The sequence below is a fragment of the Accipiter gentilis genome, chromosome 7 (genome assembly GCF_929443795.1).
Source record: "Accipiter gentilis chromosome 7, bAccGen1.1, whole genome shotgun sequence".
NCBI lineage: Eukaryota > Metazoa > Chordata > Aves > Accipitriformes > Accipitridae > Astur > Astur gentilis.
Window position 1 is genome coordinate 13,890,031 of NC_064886.1, and position 20,068 is coordinate 13,910,098.

General features: G+C 40.6%; 1 protein-coding gene across 2 annotated transcripts in view; it reads left to right on the forward strand.

Moving 5' to 3' along the window:
* The first annotated feature begins 315 nt into the window (after positions 1-315).
* Positions 316-20,068, forward strand: part of KREMEN1 (kringle containing transmembrane protein 1) — a 36,511-nt gene continuing 16,758 nt past the window's right edge. For both annotated transcript variants that reach the window (XM_049805469.1, XM_049805471.1), the window contains exons 1-3: positions 316-566; positions 12,102-12,264; positions 16,273-16,364. In XM_049805469.1, the coding sequence (XP_049661426.1) occupies positions 488-566; positions 12,102-12,264; positions 16,273-16,364 (334 nt within the window). In that variant the 5' untranslated portion in view covers positions 316-487. The remainder of the gene's footprint in view (positions 567-12,101; positions 12,265-16,272; positions 16,365-20,068) is intronic.

The window sequence follows — 20,068 nt, forward strand, 5'->3', positions numbered from 1 at the left end:
TTCTTCCGCGGCCGCAGCGGGCGACTGGGTGCGAGAGGGCAGAGGGGAGCGACGAGAGCGAGCCGTGGGTCGCTGCTGGGGCGGAGGAGTGTGTGCGGGGTGGGGGAGGAGGGGACTCGCCGGGCCGCTGCCTCGCTGGCGGCGGGGCGGCCCTGCCCGCGGGGAGGGCTCCGCGGAGCCCCGGGGCTGGCCCCGGAGCGAGCGCCGGCAGCCCAGACCTGCCGGTATCAAATGTGAAGGCAGCAGTTCTACGGTCCCGCGCTGCAGCAGGTTGGGATGTTGGTCTCTATCCTTTCCTGTCACATGGCTGGTAATAGGATCCCTCATCTGCCACTCGGCACCTCGCCGGGGCGCAGTTACAGGACACATGCTGTAGGGCCTCCGCTTCCCGCACTTTGCGCTCTTCCCGGCCGCCCGCGACCACCTCTGCCCCCGGAGCCCTGGGGCTGCCGCCTGCGAGGGCGGTGCGGCCCGGCGGCCGCCGCTCATGGAGCCCCCCGCCTTCGCCGCCGTCCTGGCCTTCTCATGGCTGGCGCTGAGCTGCTGCCGCGAGTCCGCTCTCTCCGGTGAGTGACGCGTCGCGGTCAGCCGGGCGGGGGGCGCGTTTGGGGCTGCTCCCCGATCTCCTCGCAGGGCTGAGCGGCGACGGAGCCGGGCAGTTCGCCCCGAGCTCCGCCGGCTTGCGACTGGCGCGCAGCCTCCCGCGGAAGGGCTCTGCCGCCCGGCAGCACCTCTTCGAGGTCGCGACGACGTCCCTTCCTGCTCGCCAGGTCGGTGCGCGGCTCGAAGCGGCTCCTGCAAACGTGCGGGGGGTATTTTCGTGCGCGGTTTGCGGCGTGTGCGGGGTTGAGGGTTCTCCCTGTGCTCGCTGAGCTGGGAGCTTGGAAAACTGTACGAAAGCATGAGGTAAGAGGAGGAAGAGCAGCACGTTTCTCTATCAAAGTGGTTCGGTAGCCAGACTTGCGGAACAGAGGCATCTGCAGGGAGAGGGGCGTGTGGGGCGTGGGTACACTTACTCACTGGGAAATGAAATAACCGGTGGCAGCAGGGCAGAATTGGGGCCGCGGAGCCAGAGCTTGGAGGGTGGCCATCTCGCCTGTCTGCAGCGTGCTGCCCCAGCTCCCTGTCAAGCGCGGATGCCTCTGACCGTTCAGGTTGTCGTTCAGCCAGCAATCTGGGAAGCCTGAAGCTTCGCTACACGTTAGTCTGATTTTTCAGTTAAAATTTCTCTGCACCCTTTTGTCCTTATCTCAGTTGTTACTGACCATTTCAAGTACCACGGTTCTCCTCTGATAAACGTTGGCCCTGCTTCGCAAGATCCGAAGTGGCTGTTCCAGGTGATCGCAGCGTCACAGCCATCAGATGCCTGGTCCTCCTGGATACATTTTGCATATTCTAATCGGTGTTATTCTTCATAACGTAGAATTTGCTCTATTTCCTTTTGCCATGAACAGATACTTGCTCAACAAGTTTTTGTAGATGCACTTAATTGGATTTGGAAAATACTTACATAGACTTTCTCTGGGAAAAAAACCCACCCTTTTACCAGAAAGAGAACTCAGGGTAAACTTTACAACTTCTCAGAAGTTACCTGAAGTGAGTAAAACATGAGAGTATTTCAGATAAGCATGTAGAGAGCTGCCTAGACAGGGATATAACTAGACCATGTCTAACAGTCTGTTCCCAGTACCATTAGGACATGTTTAGCGCACGCAGTAGGTACTCCTTCCTTTGCTTAAGTTGAAGAATTCTTGTAACGTTTCTGAGCAGAACTGCAGACAGAACATTCTATATGTGACCATGTCCCTCACAGCAGGCTGCATGACAGCAAGTGGAGGATATATCCCAGTGTGAATGTTTGGTTCATAGCCTATTGAGAGGATTCTACCTGTTTACACACCTGCATTTCCATCCTCTAGTCAACTTCTGACTGCATGCACTGGCAGCCACTGAAGGGGTCAGAGATGCCTGAGCACAAGCAGCTGGGGCGGGGGCGGGGAGACTATATAATGCCTCTGAGTGAAGGGGCAGCAAAAGAGAATGGATCTAGAAAGCACTGCCACCTACGTGTCTTCTGCTAAAGAACCTGGAAACAGTGCAAATCTACACTTCAACAAGGACCTGTAATTTGTGTGGCATGTACAAAATCTGCAGAGTTGCTAATCTGCACAAACCGTTCCTCAGGATCTTTTTCTTGATCCTTAATCCCACAGGACCAAAACAGGATCAGCTGGATCAGGTTGCACTTGAAGCTAGCAGAATTCTAAGATGACAAATATTAATAGTTCTTTTGTAAGGCAGTTTGTCATATGTTATGTTTTTAACGCCTATTCCTTTTTTCTCGAATGCATGTCTTAAATTTATTGTAAAATGCTGTCAAAATACAGACTGTGTCACACCATCATTTGCTAAGATAGGAGAGAAACTTTAACTTCTGGAATTGCCTTATGAAAAATGACTCGAATTGTTATAAATTAGAGTTAACAGTCTTTTTTGCACATAGTACTGTGCTACTTTTCACAGAATGTTTCTTCTTTGCTGTGTGATGTGTAACAGTTTCTATTAATCCAAACACTGACATTTGCAGCATTCAAACTTCAGTCATACCACATTTCTCAAGTGAATCAGAAATAAGAGATGGGTGAATAGATTGCCTAACATTAAAGGACTGTCTAAATTTAGTGAGGTTTGTATTACAAGGCCAAAGAGATGGAAATGCCTTCAGCAAATGTTAGTTTCAGTGAACAAAAGTTATTTTATATACTCAATGCAAGAAGTTCTCACTTCTAGTTTCTGTATTTATAGTGTTCATTTAATTTCCCCATCAGAAATGTATATGACGATCAGTCTTTTTTTCCTTTCTCTGTTTTCTTTTCATTTAGCAATACTGGGTCACTGTGCCCTTGTCTTTTTCCCCAGCAGAGTCTTTCCCCTGAGCTGCTGTTTCAGCCTTCTCTCATAAACCTTGTATCTCTTGTCATCTTTTCTGCCTGTATCTTGCTGATTCAGAGAAGCAGTTCTACTTGATATGCCTTAAGCAATCATCATGGAAATACTAAAAAAAACATTTCTAACCAGACAGATAGAAAATGAAATAGTCAGACACTTCGGCTTATCATGCTTGTACACGCATAGAGTGTAACTCAAAATCCAGGCAGGATGTAGCCAAAGAAGTAGAAGGGAGGCAGGGATTACATGCTGCCAGCTGCAAAATTTGCATTCTTTGTCATATCACACCATAATGGTTGTGCAATTGACCACTCCCTCCATCCACACAGTGGCTATGGCCCATCCTGGTAAAATTTCCAAAGAGATTCAGTCTGCCACACTTGACAATGGAACAACAGTTTTAAAACTTCACAAAGAAAGAAAACAAATGGGTGTATTAAGGAACAGAAATTCTTACGGAGCCACATCATGCATTCTTAGTTCCAGTGATAAAGAATCACAAGACAAGCAAGTATGTTTGCATCTTGTGGCTGAGGACCAGCCAGCAGCTGCAAAGCTGTGTCTAATATAGCATGTTTATATTGTATGAATAAAAAGAAAAGTACAAAACACATACTTTTAAGCATGAGAAGTAATGATAACTGCCTCTCATGCTCATATCCTAATTTGCCTGCTTCCAACATACTCCAGAAATGGTCTGGCCAGTCAGATAGCATTTACCTTTTGTTTGTTTGTTTGTTTTTAAACAATAAAGGAAAAGTGATGAAAAAGTGATTAGATTGAAGGTTAGTAATCAAAGTCTCACAAGAGTAGCAAGTTCACATATGTAACAACTCACACACTGTCAGGAAGCACAAGTATGGAACTCCACATGTCTGTACATTTCCAGGAAAGTACATTTCTACAGGACAGATAGATGCTTAAGTCAAGGTTTGATCAAATGTCAGGTGACTCTTCACTGTGGCTACTCTCTGGTTTGGACCAATGCTAAATGAGACTCCAGTTCTGACCAGCAAAAATTATTGCATTTGAGGACTTAAAAAATTATATGTGCGTGTCTCTGTGTGTGTGTTTGTGTGTCTGTGTGGATACATAGAACGAGAGATAGGATTTTTAAACTACATGCGGAGTGCCCCTACACTGCAAAGGAGAAGTGATCAGCTGACCAAGTGCCCTCATAGCATCACAACAGAATTAAACTGGCTGATTTACCAAATGGGGAGTTATTTTCTAACAATTTTGAAAATTGCAATTTTAAACAAAGATCACTCTTTCCTTAGGTTTTTTCTTTTGTTCATATCAACTGTTGTGTTGTGGGGTTTTTTACTGTTACAGTATAGGCACCCAAGCCTGTTAGTTTTGGTAAGGGCTTTTGTAATATTAGTATTAATTGGAGTAGTGAAGTATTGAAATGTAAAAATACTACACTAATTTTCCACTTGGGTAGGTCTAAAACTGCCTTATACTTCCCAAAAGCATTTATTTTTCATCATAACATAATACTGAATGAGATTATTTTTTTCTGACCAATTGTATGACAGTATGCAAATGAACTTTTGAGTCAATCGATAAAACTGCATCTTCAAAGAAAACCATTGCACTGCTAAAAATATTTTTAATAATGACCACAGAAGCCATATTTGTCTCTTTGATCTCCTGAAGCTTCTTCTGGTTTTAATCAGTGTTCCCACATGAAGAACTGTGGCAACCTATGATAACAGAATCCCTATTCGCATCCATAGGGAAACAAAAATGTTCTCATCTGAAGAAGGTAATTTGGTGTTCTGCCCCTTCCATCCATGGGCCCCTGCCTCTGTTACTGCTGGGGTATCTTGGCATCGGTTAAGTGGTTTCTGTCCTTTCCTCTGTGCATTACTCTCTCATTGAAGTGTTTCTGCTGTCTAATTATACCCTTTCAATCAAATTAGAGACTGCAGCATCTGGTTAGTGCCTGTAACTGTTGCCATCTGCACCTAGATACAGTGCTTTCATTTAAGGAGGAGTGCTTAAATTGCAATCTTTAGCAAGAATTAGGAGGACAGTTTAGGCAGAATGAAATGACTTAAAACTCTTCTTTGAACACTATGCAAGCACATGCATCAAACAACTGACACCTAGTTATTATCGGACCTGGCACCTTTGGTTCCATATCCTTATATTCTGCTTAAGCATTTTTCTGACTCTTCTGAAAGAGGAGAACTGAGCAGGCAGTTATAGCATGTAAATTCAAGGAATCTTTATTTCTTGCTCCAGCCTTACAGAACATTTAATATTCTGGCTATCACACCACTATAATGAAACCCAAGATTTAAATAGCAGCCACTTTCATTTACCTTTCATTAATCTGCAGATTTTTAAAAGAAAACCTTGCTTCTTGTTGGGCAGTAGCTGGTAGGATAATTTCTGGCCTGGGTAGGCTAGTTTCTGGTTGATAATTGTTCTCAACCTTTAATCTCTCCGGCCACTAGTCAGCACTCCAAGTAGCTTCCAGAACTTAAAGCAAACAAATAAAGCAAGTAGCTTTTTTTTCCCAGTGAAATAGTAACAAGTTTGTCATTCTGAATTTTCAGCCTCAAAAGTTACGTGCATGCCCCAAACTTAGAAGAGTACTCTAAGAAGTCATTTAGACTGTCCTGAAACCTCCATCTCTTCAGTCTGCAATTTGTAATGTCACTAAATACATGTCTGAGAAAATACGGACTTTGAAGAATGCTCAGAAGGTTTATAAGATTTCCCACTTGTCAGCCAGAAAAGGAAGAGTTTTTGAGAAGTAGATAGCTGTTTTCTTTGCTTTTCATCTCATTGGTACAGAAAAAACTGCAGTTGAAATTCAAATGTTTGTATTATTTCTGTCTGTGGTAATGTGGTGTGAAATGAGAGTTTCTCAGGTAACTGGGCCTCTTGCTATTAAGGACTTCAGAGATTAAAACCAATATTTGGAAGTCCATCTTAGAAAATCATTGGAAACCAATGCAGACTCTGAAATATCAGTGTTTTATCATCAGTGCTTCATTCAGTAAAAAAAGTCAGGCTGTTATATTCTGCACTACCTTAATTTTTCAAATGATCCTAAAGTGGCGCCCATGTGGAGTGCAGGCAGCCATACAGTCCCAAAGTAACAAAGGCATAAATGATCATTGTAAGGTCCCTACTACATCGAAGAAGAAACTGAGACAGATGGAAAAAATTTCTACTACAGATGCTGTTTGATCTTCCAAATGTTGATCTGGCTCTAATAAAACTAATTGTGAACCTGTATCACACAATGAGCATTCACTCATAGTGGACAACCATCCCCAGGCTTATTTTCTGCTTTTTCTTTCTAGCAATTGCCACTCAATATGTACTTATCTAGTCTCCATATTCATTAAAAAAAAAAAAGAGTTATTTTTCTGTCAGCCGTGGCACCTGATATGTTGAAGACAAAACAGCCCTCACAACACACTGCTGTCCATGTTTTGTCACTAAGGCTCATAAGCGTTATCCCAAACAGGACCTTTTGGAAACTTCCAGCTTTTCATGACTAGAACCGCTGCAATGCTTCTCTCTCTGATTAATTCTGTTTGCAGACATCCCCATGAAACAGTAGAAGCAGCAGGGGTCATTAGGCAGTTAATACAGTGAAATCATCACAGGCAATTGATTTTAATCATGGATTTGACACAAGCCTCTACTTCAGACTATGTCTGAAACCCAGCTGACTAAGATCTTAGAAATATGAGGTTGGAGACTTCAAGATTTGAACGGTCACAGCTTTCTCCATGTCCTGTCTAGACCCTTAGTGATTTAATAGAGGTTTATAGTTCACAGGATAGTTTAAACAGCCTTGGGTGCATGAACAGAAACCACGTGACAAATCTATCAAGCACATTGGCACTCTAATGCCTTCTAGGAAGCTGTCAGCTTTAGCCTTCAAAAAGTGCCTGTTCCCTTGCTGTCTTTGCCACCTGGAGAGGACTGGATACAGTGCAAGTTCTGTCACGGTATACCATAGTGTTACAAAACTTACTATAACGAATAAGGCTTGCCAAAATTCATGGAATCATAGAATGGTTTGGTTTGGAAGAGACCTTAAAGATCATCTGGTCGCAACCCCCCAGCCATGGCCAAGGACACCTTCCACTAGGCCAGGTTGCTCAAAGCCCCATCCAACCTGGCCTTGAACACTTCCAAGGATGGGGCATCCACAGCTTCTCTGGGCAACCTGTTCCAGTGTCTCACTACCCCTCACATTGAAGAACATCTTCCTTACATCTAATCTAGACCATCTTTCAGTTTAAAGCCATTACCTCTTGTCCTATCACTACGTGCTGTTATAAAAAGTCCCTCTCCAGTTTTCCTGTAGGCCCCCTTTAAGTACTGAAAGGCTGCTGTAAGGTCTGCCCAGAGTCTTCTCTTCTCCAGGCTGAACAACCCCAACTCTCTCAGCCTGTCTTCATAGGAGAGGTGCTCCAGCCCCCTGAGCATCTTTATGGCCCTCCTCTGGACCAGCTTGCTCAGGTCCACGTCCTTCTTATGCTGGGGGCCCCAGAGCTGGATGTGGTACTGCAGGTGGGGTCTCAGGAGAGAGGAGGAGAATCACCTCCCTTGACACACTTCTCTTGGTGCAGCCCAGGATGCGGTTGTCTTTCTGGGCTGCAAACACGCATTGCCAGGTCATAGTCTGTTTTTCATCCACCAGTACCCCCAAGTCTTCTCCGCAGGGCTGCTCTCAATCCACTCATCACCCAGCCTGTATCCATGTTTGGGATTGCTGTGACCCATGTGCAGGACCTTGTGTTTGGCCTTGTTGAACTTCATGAGGTTTGCACGGGGCCACCTCTCTAGTCTGTCCAGGTCCCTCTGGATGGCACCCCTTCACTCCAATGTATTGACCACACCACACAGCTTGGTGTCATCGGCAAACTCACTGAGGGTACACTCAATCCCACTGTCCACATTGACGACAAAGATTTTAAATAATACTGATCCTATTATGGACCCCTGAGGGACACCACTTGTTGTTGCTCTCCGCTCGGACATCGAGCCGTTGACCGCAACTCTTTGCGTGTGACCATCCAGACAATTCCTTATCCACTGAGTGGTCTACCCGTGAAATCCATGTCTCTCCAATTTAGAGACAAGGATGCCATGTGGGACAGCGTCAAATGCTATGCTCAAGTCCAGGTGGATGACGCCAGTTGCTCTTCCCTTAATCCACCAATGCTGTAACCCCATCGTAGAAGGCCACCAAATTTGTCAGGCACGACTTGCTCTTAGTGAAGCCATGTTGGCTGTCACCCATCATCTCCTTATTTTCCATGTGCCTTATCCTAGTTTTGAGGAGGATCTGCTCCATGATCTTGCTGGGCACAGAGGTGAGACTGATTGGCCTGTAGTTCCCTGCGTCTTCCTTTTTTCCGTTTTTAAAAATGGGGGTTATTTTTCCCCTTTTCCAGTCAGTGGGAACTTCACCAGACTGCCACAACTTCTCAGATTCATAGAATTGGTATTAATTTCCATGAGTCACTGTTCTGTTAGTTAGATTCCAAGCGATGGGCTTCATAGCCTAAAGTAACATGGAACATAAGGCAGTTGGATCCAGTGGGTGCCAGAACAGTAAAGGAGAGGTTGTTGCTGTTGGTTGGGCTTTGTTTTTTGTTTGGGTTTGTTTTTTTGGTTTTTTTTTCCCCCCTCCCTTCTACATGATCATAATCTACCAAAGAGAAATCAGGTTATTTGAGTAAGGCCAAGAGTTTTACCCATAGTGTTCAGTCTACTCTTGTTTGAGTGTTTTATTTAGATGACCTCTTCTGAATTAGTTTTGTGCAGACAAATCTGGTGACCTTTTTTAAGCTCATCTTTTCACAGAATTATTGCACCAGTGGTGCAAAATGAAAAGAACGGAGGTTCTAGCCTCCTCTTCTCCAGAATTTCTTAGGACTTTTGTCTTTAAAGTGCAGCCTATGGATTTGAAATGGAGAGGACAGTGGCCTGTGTGCAGATGAAACCTTCACTTTGCTCCTTCACACATTGGGATATTAATTTCATAGTGAGATTGCTAAGGTAGTGTCTTGGCTATTGTGTTGCAAAATATGGTGAAATCACTATGTGTGATAAATAGAAGAATTCAGCTGTTTACTGCCAAGATATTTGATATGCCCAGATCTGTATCCATGTTACTAGGAATTTTATAGAAAACTGTACAAAATATATCCCAGCAGATCTCAAAGCTGATTGTTCAAGGTAAGAGAATGTAGGCCTGAGGACCTGATTTGTAAATGCCAATATTTACTTGAAAAGATTGCACTCCAGTGCTATGAAAAAATTATTATTAATCGTTAACAAAATGAAAGTTTCCTAGCAAATCCTTGTAACACAAAAAGGTATGTATTTAATTTGATAACAGCTGCTAAATTCCTTAACTTAAATTTTCCATTCCATTTTTTCTGGAATAATCAATGATTTTACGTGGTATCTCACTGCCTCCCCCTTCCACATCTAGATGCTAACAAAGCCAGCGGAGCTTCACTACAAGTCAGCTGGCACATTTTTCCCAAATCTCTTCGTAGTGCAGAAGAACACAGGAGGCACTGTTACAGCTGCATATTGTCTTGGGAACAAAAAACTACGGCTAAGAGGAATGAAGAGAGCTCTGACTCTTTCTTTTGTGCATTGTCCTTAAAGTACTAGGGCAATGAAGTCTGAAGAAAATCTATTTAAAGAAAAAAAGCTGAAATGAAAATGAACAGCAGTCACTACTGGAAGTTAAAGCATGGGCCAGTCTTAGCAGATCCTAAAATGGGCTGATGTTAACTTCAGTTTAGTCTGTGTGCCAGATTACATTCAGGTATTGTAGCATTCCTTGCATTTCTGAGTAGATGTTAGTACATATTGCTTCTCATTTAGAAGTGCGAAGCAAAAAAAGTAATAGCACTAAGCTGAAGTAGACATCTTTTCTGGATGTGTTTATCACTTCTCACAACTACTTCTTTATACTGTATGTTATTTTGTTTATCCAGTTTGATTATGTTTTCCTCTCTTTTCTGCCAAATTCATCAGCTTATATTTTTCAGCCACGACATAGCAAAACTTTTACATTAACTGCAAAGCAAGAGAGGTGTTGAAGAAAGTTGCAACACTGTGGTGACTTTAAAGTGGATTTTTTTGCTATATTTATGCAAATATCTGTGGTGGCCTGAATACTGGAAACTCAGATTTACATTTTCAAGTAAATGCATGTAGCTCACCTGCATGGCTGAGGCAGTCAGGTAAATTACAGTAAGGAGGAGTATTGACTTGAAGCTTGTTTATTTTAAAGTAGACAGGTTTCTGTCCATGGATGATAGCAGTATACACTGATGGCTGTGCAGACACCTCTTCTGTGTGCCTTCAGCAACAAAATTCCATTTAATAGAAACCCTAACTTGCCTAGGCATGAAGATGTGCAGTGAAGGCACAAAAACATCAGCTTTCATCTGCTGTGTAATAAAACTGTGAAATAATTGTTATAATTGCACCATTCTGATATTTGTGGGCCCAGACTAAACTCATTTCAAAGGCATGGTTTTAATAACACAGTTTCCCTTGTCCCACAGTATTTCTAAATACAAAAAAGGTGTACTGTTAATATCAGTACTAAGCTGGGGGATGTTTTTTGTTTTTTTCTCCTCTTCCAACTGCAGCCACAAAGGTCTTTCTAGCCTTGCTTTGTAAGGCACATCTCATGAGGGACACCTGAGATCAGCAGACTCCACTTCAGAGCACTCTCCCTTTCCCTCAGGGCAGTAGAACGTATCTGCAGCTGTTACATGGTTTCTACAGAGAATACTATCGGATAAAACAGAAGGTTGCACAGCCTGCAGTGAAGCATTTGTGACTTTCCCCAGTAATGCTACTCAGTACAAAGCAATGTTTACAGCAGTGTAACACAGCAGTTTTAATTTTGTCATGGACTGTTGTATTTGAATAATATTTTAAAATAAATGCATGGATGATAAATGTTACCAAGTATTAATCAAGAACAGGATAGACTTATTTATGGTACACTATTATAATGACTATTTCTGGTAGATGGTCACAGAATCACAGAGTAGTTGAGGTTGGAATTGACCTCTGGAGGTCACCTTGTTCAACCCCTCTGCTCAAGCATGGTCACCTAAAGCAAGTTGCCCAGGACCATGTCCAGATGGCTTTTGAATATCTCCAAGGACGGAGATTCCACAGTGTCTGTGGGCGAAATGTTCCCGTGCTCTGTCACCCTCACAGTGCATAATTTAATCAAAAATAATTTGCATTGTTAGTAAAGGTAAAATTGTTCATGCATTTGAATATTTATTTGCTCAGAAGATGTCATTAATATGACACAACAAAGCCAGGCAGCACGAGATTTGTAGTTCAGCTGAGAAGGGGATAGTGTATTTAATGACTAAAGAAATAATTTTCTGCTTTGATTTCTAACTTACTGAGTATTAGGAAGCTAGGAAAACAAACATAAATGGAAGAAAATATGAGCAAGTCAGAAGGATACTGACCTGTAAATTTTAATCTGAAAGCATAAATGCTTTAGTAGCAAATCACAGTATTATGATTATACTCTACCAAAGGAGGTCCCTTTCTAAGACAATTCAGGCCAGAGAAAAAAAATGCCTAGTAATTTTTCTAAATCGGGATGTAAATTTTGCAAGATCCATGCCTACAAAATCTTTCACTTCATAAAGTACAGATATTTACAACTTTAGTTAAACTGGCATGAGATTTTGGGTAGTATGCTGTAAGTGGCAGATTGATAACATAATCTAATTTCATTTTTGGAAAATTAACAAGTTACAGATGTTTTACTCATCCTAATGAGTAAAAACATGGGGAAAACAGTAAAAAATATAGTATGCTTATTCAGAAAATGCATGTTAATTTTATTAACTGATCTTCAGACCTAACTGTCTTATACATTGTTTGGTAAACTAATGAAATCATAATCTCTTCCATAGATGCTTGACTCTGAGAGGAAACTTAAATCCCATACAACATCTTTAGTTCCCTAAACAATGCAGGAAACATGTTAGTGAAAGGAAACATGGTCTCTTGGGGATGGGATGGAGGGTGAGGGAAGAACAACCAAACACTAAATCTACATACATTCTTTCTCTTTTTCCATTTCCATTTCTTCCCAGAATGTTATACAGCAAATGGGGCTGACTATCGTGGTACCCAGAACCAGACCTCCCAATATGCAGGGAAACCTTGTCTTTTTTGGAATGAGACCTTTGAGCATCCTTATAATACTTTGAAATATCCCAATGGGGAGGGAGGGCTTGGAGAGCATAACTACTGCAGGTAAGCAATATCTCATTGCTACTAACATTGCCTATATGCCCAGTGTTACTTTAAACAGTTGATAGAAAATTAGGAAACTTCCTGTCATACACTGAAGAACATCAGAACCATGGATATCTAACAGGTTTTGTTTTATCCTGTAATCAGTACCCTGGATCTATAAGCACCATTAGTAGAATAACTTTTTCAACCCAGCTCTCACCCGAAGTCCATATCATATACCCAATCTGTAATTTGGCCTGACAGAGAAAGACTAGAGATTACTTAAATGAAAAGGTGGAGATAAAAAAATTGATCCAAGTCAGAAGTACAGAAGCACTAGTGAATGACTGTAGGAGTCTTTGGAACATTATGGCTTTTATCCTCACCCACAAGCCTGGTTCTGTTATATACTATGTTTCTGAGGTTTGTGCTAATAAAAGTTAATGTAGTCACTAAAAATTCTCAGTGAGCATAGCATAAGCTGTTCAGTTACTTAGAGATGTCATTGGAATTCAGAAGCTCTGCTGTCAGTGGTTACTATACCAGCTTAAACCACGGCAGATCCTCTTTCATTTCCTTGCCTTCTAGAGAAGACCTCCATATCTATGGATAGAACTTGAACAAAACTTAAATAAGAATTTCAGAATTTAGGAGCCACATAAGAACCTAAGTTCGGGGATGTTTAGGCTCTGCAGGCTCTTTTCAGCTTGCAACATTTAACTGCTTGATGTTGTGCATTTGGAAGTTACATGCACTTCTGCCTTTGTAGGACTGATCAGCTAAGTTTTTATGCCCGTCTATACTTGCTATGGAAATAGGTAGGGAATAACCTGGTAGATACATTCCTTGAACAGTGATAATCATCAGCTCATCTAGGATGCATATAACGTTGAGTGGTGTCTCTTACTCACTTGGTAATGGGGACAAAGATGTTTAAACCAAGAGATTAAGAATTGAGTTACCGAGGGCATAGCAAGAAAAGCTCTAATGTCTCCTTCATGAGAAGGTTCAAACCACACGTCAATTCTCCTGGAAGATGCTTTTACTTAACAGGTTATAGACTTTCTAGGGTAGAGCTTATACACTTGCCACCTTCATGTTGAAATAATTTCACTGTAAGCAATATAAATCAGGATAAATGAGGCAAAATTAATATGCAGGAGTTCAGCACAACTGCTATGTCACGAACATAGGCTCCTGGTTCTTGATCCAAGAACTTTTCCATACTTAATCAGAAACAGTCATTCAAGAAAATATGACACACAGAGACAGCCAGTTAATGGAGAGTAAGTAAGAAAGCACACAAAAGAGATCTTGTGACATGAAGCAGACAGATGAGCACATTGAAAGGAGTCAGTGGCATTTCCAGAGTATTTGATGGCTCAGGAGGATATTTCTCATTGAAGAACAGGGTGAAGGACAGGGAAGAAAAAGACTTACTTGGGATGTTTTCCAGTGGCTGCAGCAGTGCTTCAAAATAACACTGTTCAATGTGTTGCACCAGGGGACTGTTTTCAGCTGTAGAAGGAGAATGCCAAGTTCTGAACTGACTGTCTTTTGAATCAGTTCAGCATCTTAGAGGAGCAAAGAAAAATACACCACCTACAAGAAAAACTCCATAGAAGTTGAGCATTCTCTTTAGAAAATGGCCTGGAAACCAAATAAACCCATCAAGCTGTCTAGTATCAGATTGGCATGTGAACACTGGGAGGACTGTCTTCCCATCAAAACCATTTCACACCAACTTCACAGCCTCTCTCAGCCCAACACCACCAAATGTGTAACAATTTTCATGACTTGTAGAAAGCTGTGTCTCTCATTATGCATACTAATATGGAGCTATAAAAAAGCTAGTGGCCACTGAATTATCTCTGATACAAATAGCAGAATCAAAAACGTAGTTTTGATTGTTGCTGTGTGGCAATATCCTAAGTAGACTGTATCTACAGGGTCTTACTTTTGGCAGTCATCTCTGGCTAATACTTAGGTTAGTACAAAGCAAAACATGTACAAGCTATGCAAAAATGTGCATAAGAAACTGAATGTTTATCCAGCTATTCAAGTCATCCACTAGAGTCTCACTTTACTTAGCAAATGAGAATTTGGTAAGTGTTACAAGGAGCAAGAAGCCCATAATCTGGTATGTAAGCCTGAGAAATGACTTGATTACCAAATACAGCTTTTTAATCTCAACCTGCTAGGTAGTAGATTATTCTCTTTGAGATGGAGTTTGACTGGAAGGCTAGCATTTCCTTCCTTATGCTATATCACTTGGCCCAGGAATATTCTCAATGGTGTATGAAATTATGATCCTAACGAACAGATGCTTTTTAACTTCATATTCTGTTGAAAAAAAGCTTGGAAAGTCACTGTTTTAAGAATGTCAGAGCATATCTTTAGCATGCAAATCTTGTTGAGGCCTTGTGAGTGAAGATACTGCTGTTTTATCTCTTTCTCTGCCATTCATTTGCTCGGTGACTATGGGCAAGTTGATTTTCCATTCTCTAAGGCAACATATATCTCACAAGGCTTTTTTAAGGCATAATACATTACTTTGAGGCTCAATTTTAGGGACAGCATTTGAATAATCCAATTTTACACTTAAAGCATTAATCAGAAGCATGTTATCTCTCCATGGGTGGTCCTTACTTGGAATATTTTGTTTACTGCAAGATGCCCTGTTAAGATGGGAATGCCTCATAATGTTCCACTAAACCTCATTTCAGCCATAACAAAATTATGCAGACTGAAGTTTTTGGAGATTCTGAACGACACTCAATTGTTTTCTAACTGTAAGAGCTTTTGAGGTTCAAGGCAAAGATTTCTAAAGACCTTAATCACATTTGTCTGCAATTTCTTTGCATTTTAAGGCATTCATGTCTGGCGTGCCATTACCATGATTCAAGTACAGATACCTGATTCGTGTCATGCAGGTGTAAACCCAAAATTTCCTGTAACTGTGAAAACAAGGAAAATTGTGTTATTTCGAGTACAAGATTTCCTTGATTTGAGTCTTCTACTTTCTTTAGCCACTGCCTTTACACCTAAATTCCTAGCACACTGGTCTTAGGCTTTTCTCATCCACTACTTTTACTAGTCTGTTTGAAAGCCTAACTAGCAGCATTGTAGTCAGCTAAATTGAACTCAACTCACTAGTTGTCTTCAGCATTCTGTTATTTGACCAAAAACCATCCCCAAGAGTTCTCCCACAAAGAGTTGTTAATATGCCCCAATGACAATGTGCAACTGAACTGACACTTCAATGTAGGGGAGAGTCATTATTAGAATTCATGTCAAAGTACATGATAAAAAGATTGCAGTTGGCCCTAGTTATAAGTAAAGGTCATAGTTCAACCTGACTGTCCAAAATAACAATTTATTTTCTTACCAATGTGAATAGTTTTTCAAAGTGTACATAGAAAAAACTTTAAATAACCTAATGACTAATTAGGTATACATTTGTAATTGATGCTACACAACAGCAAAGAATAATCATGGACACATAAGGAATTATCACATCTATCAATATATCAGATCCCTTGAACATATTTATTCAGCTTTAGTGAAGGGGAAGAAAAGACCTCAGTCTTTCCCAGAAGACTTTATCGGATAAATGTTTTTGTCATCATACATACAGAAAGTTAGAGTCTGGACTATTTTGTACCAAGGCAAAAATTAAGTTCAGGAGTCTAAAGAACCTGTATGCAGGATATGTGGCTGAAAATCTTCCTCTCTGTCAGTACTGTCCAGAAGTACCTCCGTACCTTTTAGACTTAAAGAAAGAAGAAGTTATGTTTTAGACATTCCTAGCAATTTATGCTTGCTGTGTACTGTAATAACCAAAGTTATCTGAACTTCCTGGCCACTTTGGCATTTTTCTTGGTATACAAATCCAACAGGTTAAATATGCAATAGGTATTAGAGCAAAAATAATGATGACACTGAAGCTTAATAAGATTTATTTTTATGTGGTTTTTGAAAATATTTTATGACTTTTCACTCACTCTCTCTATTTTTCTCTTTCAGGAACCCTGATGGAGATGTCAGCCCCTGGTGCTACATTGCAGAGCATGAGGATGGAATATATTGGAAATACTGTGAGATTCCATCCTGCCGAAGTAAGAGCACCATGCAGTTCTTTAGGCCTGCATCTCTGTTGAACAGGGATTGGCAGTTATACAACAATGGGTAGTGACTTTCAAACAGAAACTAGGATAAGGCAAATCAGTTTATTTTCATTTGCAGACTAAGCAGTATTTTAAACAGGTCTCTAGAGTTAATGACAAGTTTACTGAATCATTCCTCCATTGCTATCCTTCTCATCTCATCTCAGAATTACTGGATTATATTATTTACAAATGATACCAGAAAGAGAATCACTAAAAACTTATGAAGTACTGCTAGTTTTTTGAATCCAAAGAAATATGTAATTTATTTATTAAAATCTAGAGGACAAAAATGAATAGGAAATTATTAATTACTTTTTTAACAAGGTACATATGTGTCCATCATTTGCAATTAGCTTGTAAAATGGATGGCAATAGTTCAATGTGTATAATACATCATGCACAGAATTGCTTGGAAGAAATAAAGACAGTATGAGAGGACATAGAGAAAACATGGCTATTTGTTTGGTATATGGGAGCTCTGGGCTAGAATTCTATCCTTGCAGGTGCATATATAACATTGCTGTGAAACCACAAACTGGACTTTGTTCAATTTTTTTTAAACACATAATTCACAAGCTATTCACCTGAAGCTTCCTTCCAGTATTAAATATTTTTAATGTATTATATGTTATTTACCTTGTCCAAAATGTGGAGGTTTTGTCATGATTCATGTCAATGTGTTCCAAAATTTTCATTCCTGAACGCTGCAGGATAAATTTCTAAAAATCACATTCTTTAAAATATGCCTAAATATTAAAAAGATATTCCAGTTTTGCTTGTTAACAAGCAACTACAACTACACATTTTATTAAGTCTAATCATTAATGCCTTTACTTGCTTTCCTAACTTCTGTGCAAGTACTCTCTTATTTCTAATGGATAACTTATGTGCATACTGTTAAGCATCAGAGCAGTTGTCCTTACATAGGCATACTTTTGATTAGAAGAAATCTACAGTTTTCTTTCTTTATGAATGTGAACGAGTGATTCACATCTTCAGCCTAGGCAAACAAATACATAAGTGTGACCTTAAGTCAGGTGACTTTTACCTAGACTTAAATACAGATAAAGGAGTCTAATTTAAATAACACAAAATCATTCAACAGTTTGATACTCATTGATCAGAGGACATCTTACTCATTTTTCTAATATACCAGGTCTTATTTAGGAAACATGACCCTCCTAATTAAGAAATTTATCTTGGTCTACAATGAAAGAATTTGCATTTTCTTTAAAGACCACAGATGTTAACAAATTCTCTGGATATGGCACCAGTAAAAAAGCTGAATGGCAAATTCTCTCCACTCCATTTGTTCTACACAAAGGATTCTTTTAAAACCAGCCTCACTCATTTTCTCTGTGGTGGGGAGCAGAGTATTTAAACTTGGACACTTACTTGCACAGATAATCCAGGCTTATATTTGCAAAATGTCCTTTTGACCAGTAGCAGCTGCTTCAAGCATTGCACTGAAACTGGATACCAGAAAAAGGAATTGCAGCAATTTAGAACAAACTGTACATTGCAAGCCTATCCAAGTCTTAATACAAACCTCATGGTTTATGAAACTGTGTAAGTATAAAATAACTTTTATTCTTTACCAGATTTTCTGTTTTCAGTAAGCATGATGCTAAATCATAGGACCATCAAAACCAACTTGTGAAGTGCATAATACAAAACTGAGTTTTGAGATGGAACAGGAAAAAATTGTGTAAAGAAATCCTATTTGAAATTTTTAGAGAAGTAAAAAAATTGTTTTATATAAGCTTCTTTTCCATAATTATATTTACTACTCAAAAAGGCGAGCATCTGGAGCATAATTTACCTATAAACTATACCCACATAATACTACTACAATGCCAACAACATGAAGCATCTTGATTGCCTAGAGAGATTTGCATGCAATGATTCACTGTAACAATAATTAAGAATCTACAGTTAAGAATTTTTTATTACAGTGATGATTTCACATGATTAAATCATGTGTCTCATTCACTAATATTTATATTTAACACTGTTTCATTCAGAAATGTGTTATGGCATTCTGCAGACATGCTATACAGAATTTAGCAATGTTAGATGAGGATGGATGGGCAATAATCACAGAAGACAGTGGTGGTTACCCCAGTAGGAGCTTAGTCTTTCCTTTTCTTCCTCTCCTCTTCTTAATGGCTTGTCTGCTAAGCAGACTGGAATGGGCATAAACAAAATAAACGGCAAGAAGGCAGCACTGAGTCCTGAAAGAACATGTGCATCTCACATGGAGAATTCAGAACTGAATGCTTTAGATGGTTTGTTTGCAATGTTGCAGCTATTCCTGACTTTTTTGGTTGTCACGACCCAGACTGGACAGACCAGGGAGTTGTGTTTAATTCGAAATTCCCTCGGGCTAAATTAAGGTGAACCGACACCAAATGATCAGTTAAAGATTTTATTCATGACAGAAGCAAACTTTAACTGGGGAGGTGTGGTAGTAGGTGGCAGGGTTTCTCACAACAGGAATTGGCATAAGACTACTTCTGTAAACTGTTGTAACCATATGCATTGATTCAGGGAATAAGGAGAGCCCTCCCATTGAGTCATGAGGTTCAGAGCAGACCCCCTTGCTTTCCAGACTCCTCCTCAGAGAAGGGACTAGGGGCGGCTGGATCCACTCTTAGTCTCAGACTTGGTCAACGGTTTATATCTTGAAACGGATGAGGTGTAGGGATTGTGAAAAAGGAAAAGGAAAGAAAGAAGAAGACAGAGAGAGAAAAAGGAAGAGAGAAAGATTTCAGTGGTCCTGGGTCCAGCATTGGTTCAGACAGCCAAGGTGTCCAGTCAGCTGAGTGGTCCAGTCCCGGTGGGCTTGCGCACCCGGGGCTTCAGTTGGTGTCCTTTTATCATCCTTGCCCCTCCTTCGGGCGGGCACCCGAACTAGTCAGGTTAATGAACACTTTGTGAGCCTTTAGGCTTGGGGGTCATTTGTGGAGTAACTTCTTCCCTGCAGACACTGCCATTGTTTGATCTTTGTATCAGAACAGCTTATCAGAACAGGGAGCTGCGGCACCCTCCAGCATGCCCTCCCCCGCCTGTTGCTGATGTCTGAGCTGATGGGCTTTTCACCTTTGTTCCTTGCTGTGCAGGGTTTGTCTTTAAGCAGAACTTGCCCCACCACAATGTTTGAGACATTAACTCTTTCAGTCTCTCACATTGGTGTCTTTGTTAAAGAGGTTAAGTTGAAATTCAAAAGAAGTAACAACTTACGCTCCCCAAAGGTAAAAGAAAGTCTTACTGTTCCACTTAATTGCATCTCCATATTTATGGCCCGCTTGAGTCTCTTACCATAAACAGATTTCATTATTGAAATCATATTTCCTGTGTGCATGTATGTCATGTAATAAATTTGACTGAAATATACTGCTGCATACTAGCATTGCAAAAAGCTAGGAGGCTTTTGAAGGACAGCTAGGTGAGCATAGCTGGAACATGGGTTTGAGCTCAAAAGGATGAATTCCATGTTTTAATATATGTACCTTAATATGTAATATGCAGAAGCTCTGGTGTTTGCCAGGGCCTCATTATGTCAGATGCTGCTTAAAAGAAAAATAGCATGCTTGCACATAAGAGATAGCCTTTTAAGCACAAGAGAACAAATAGATACAAATGGGTGAAGA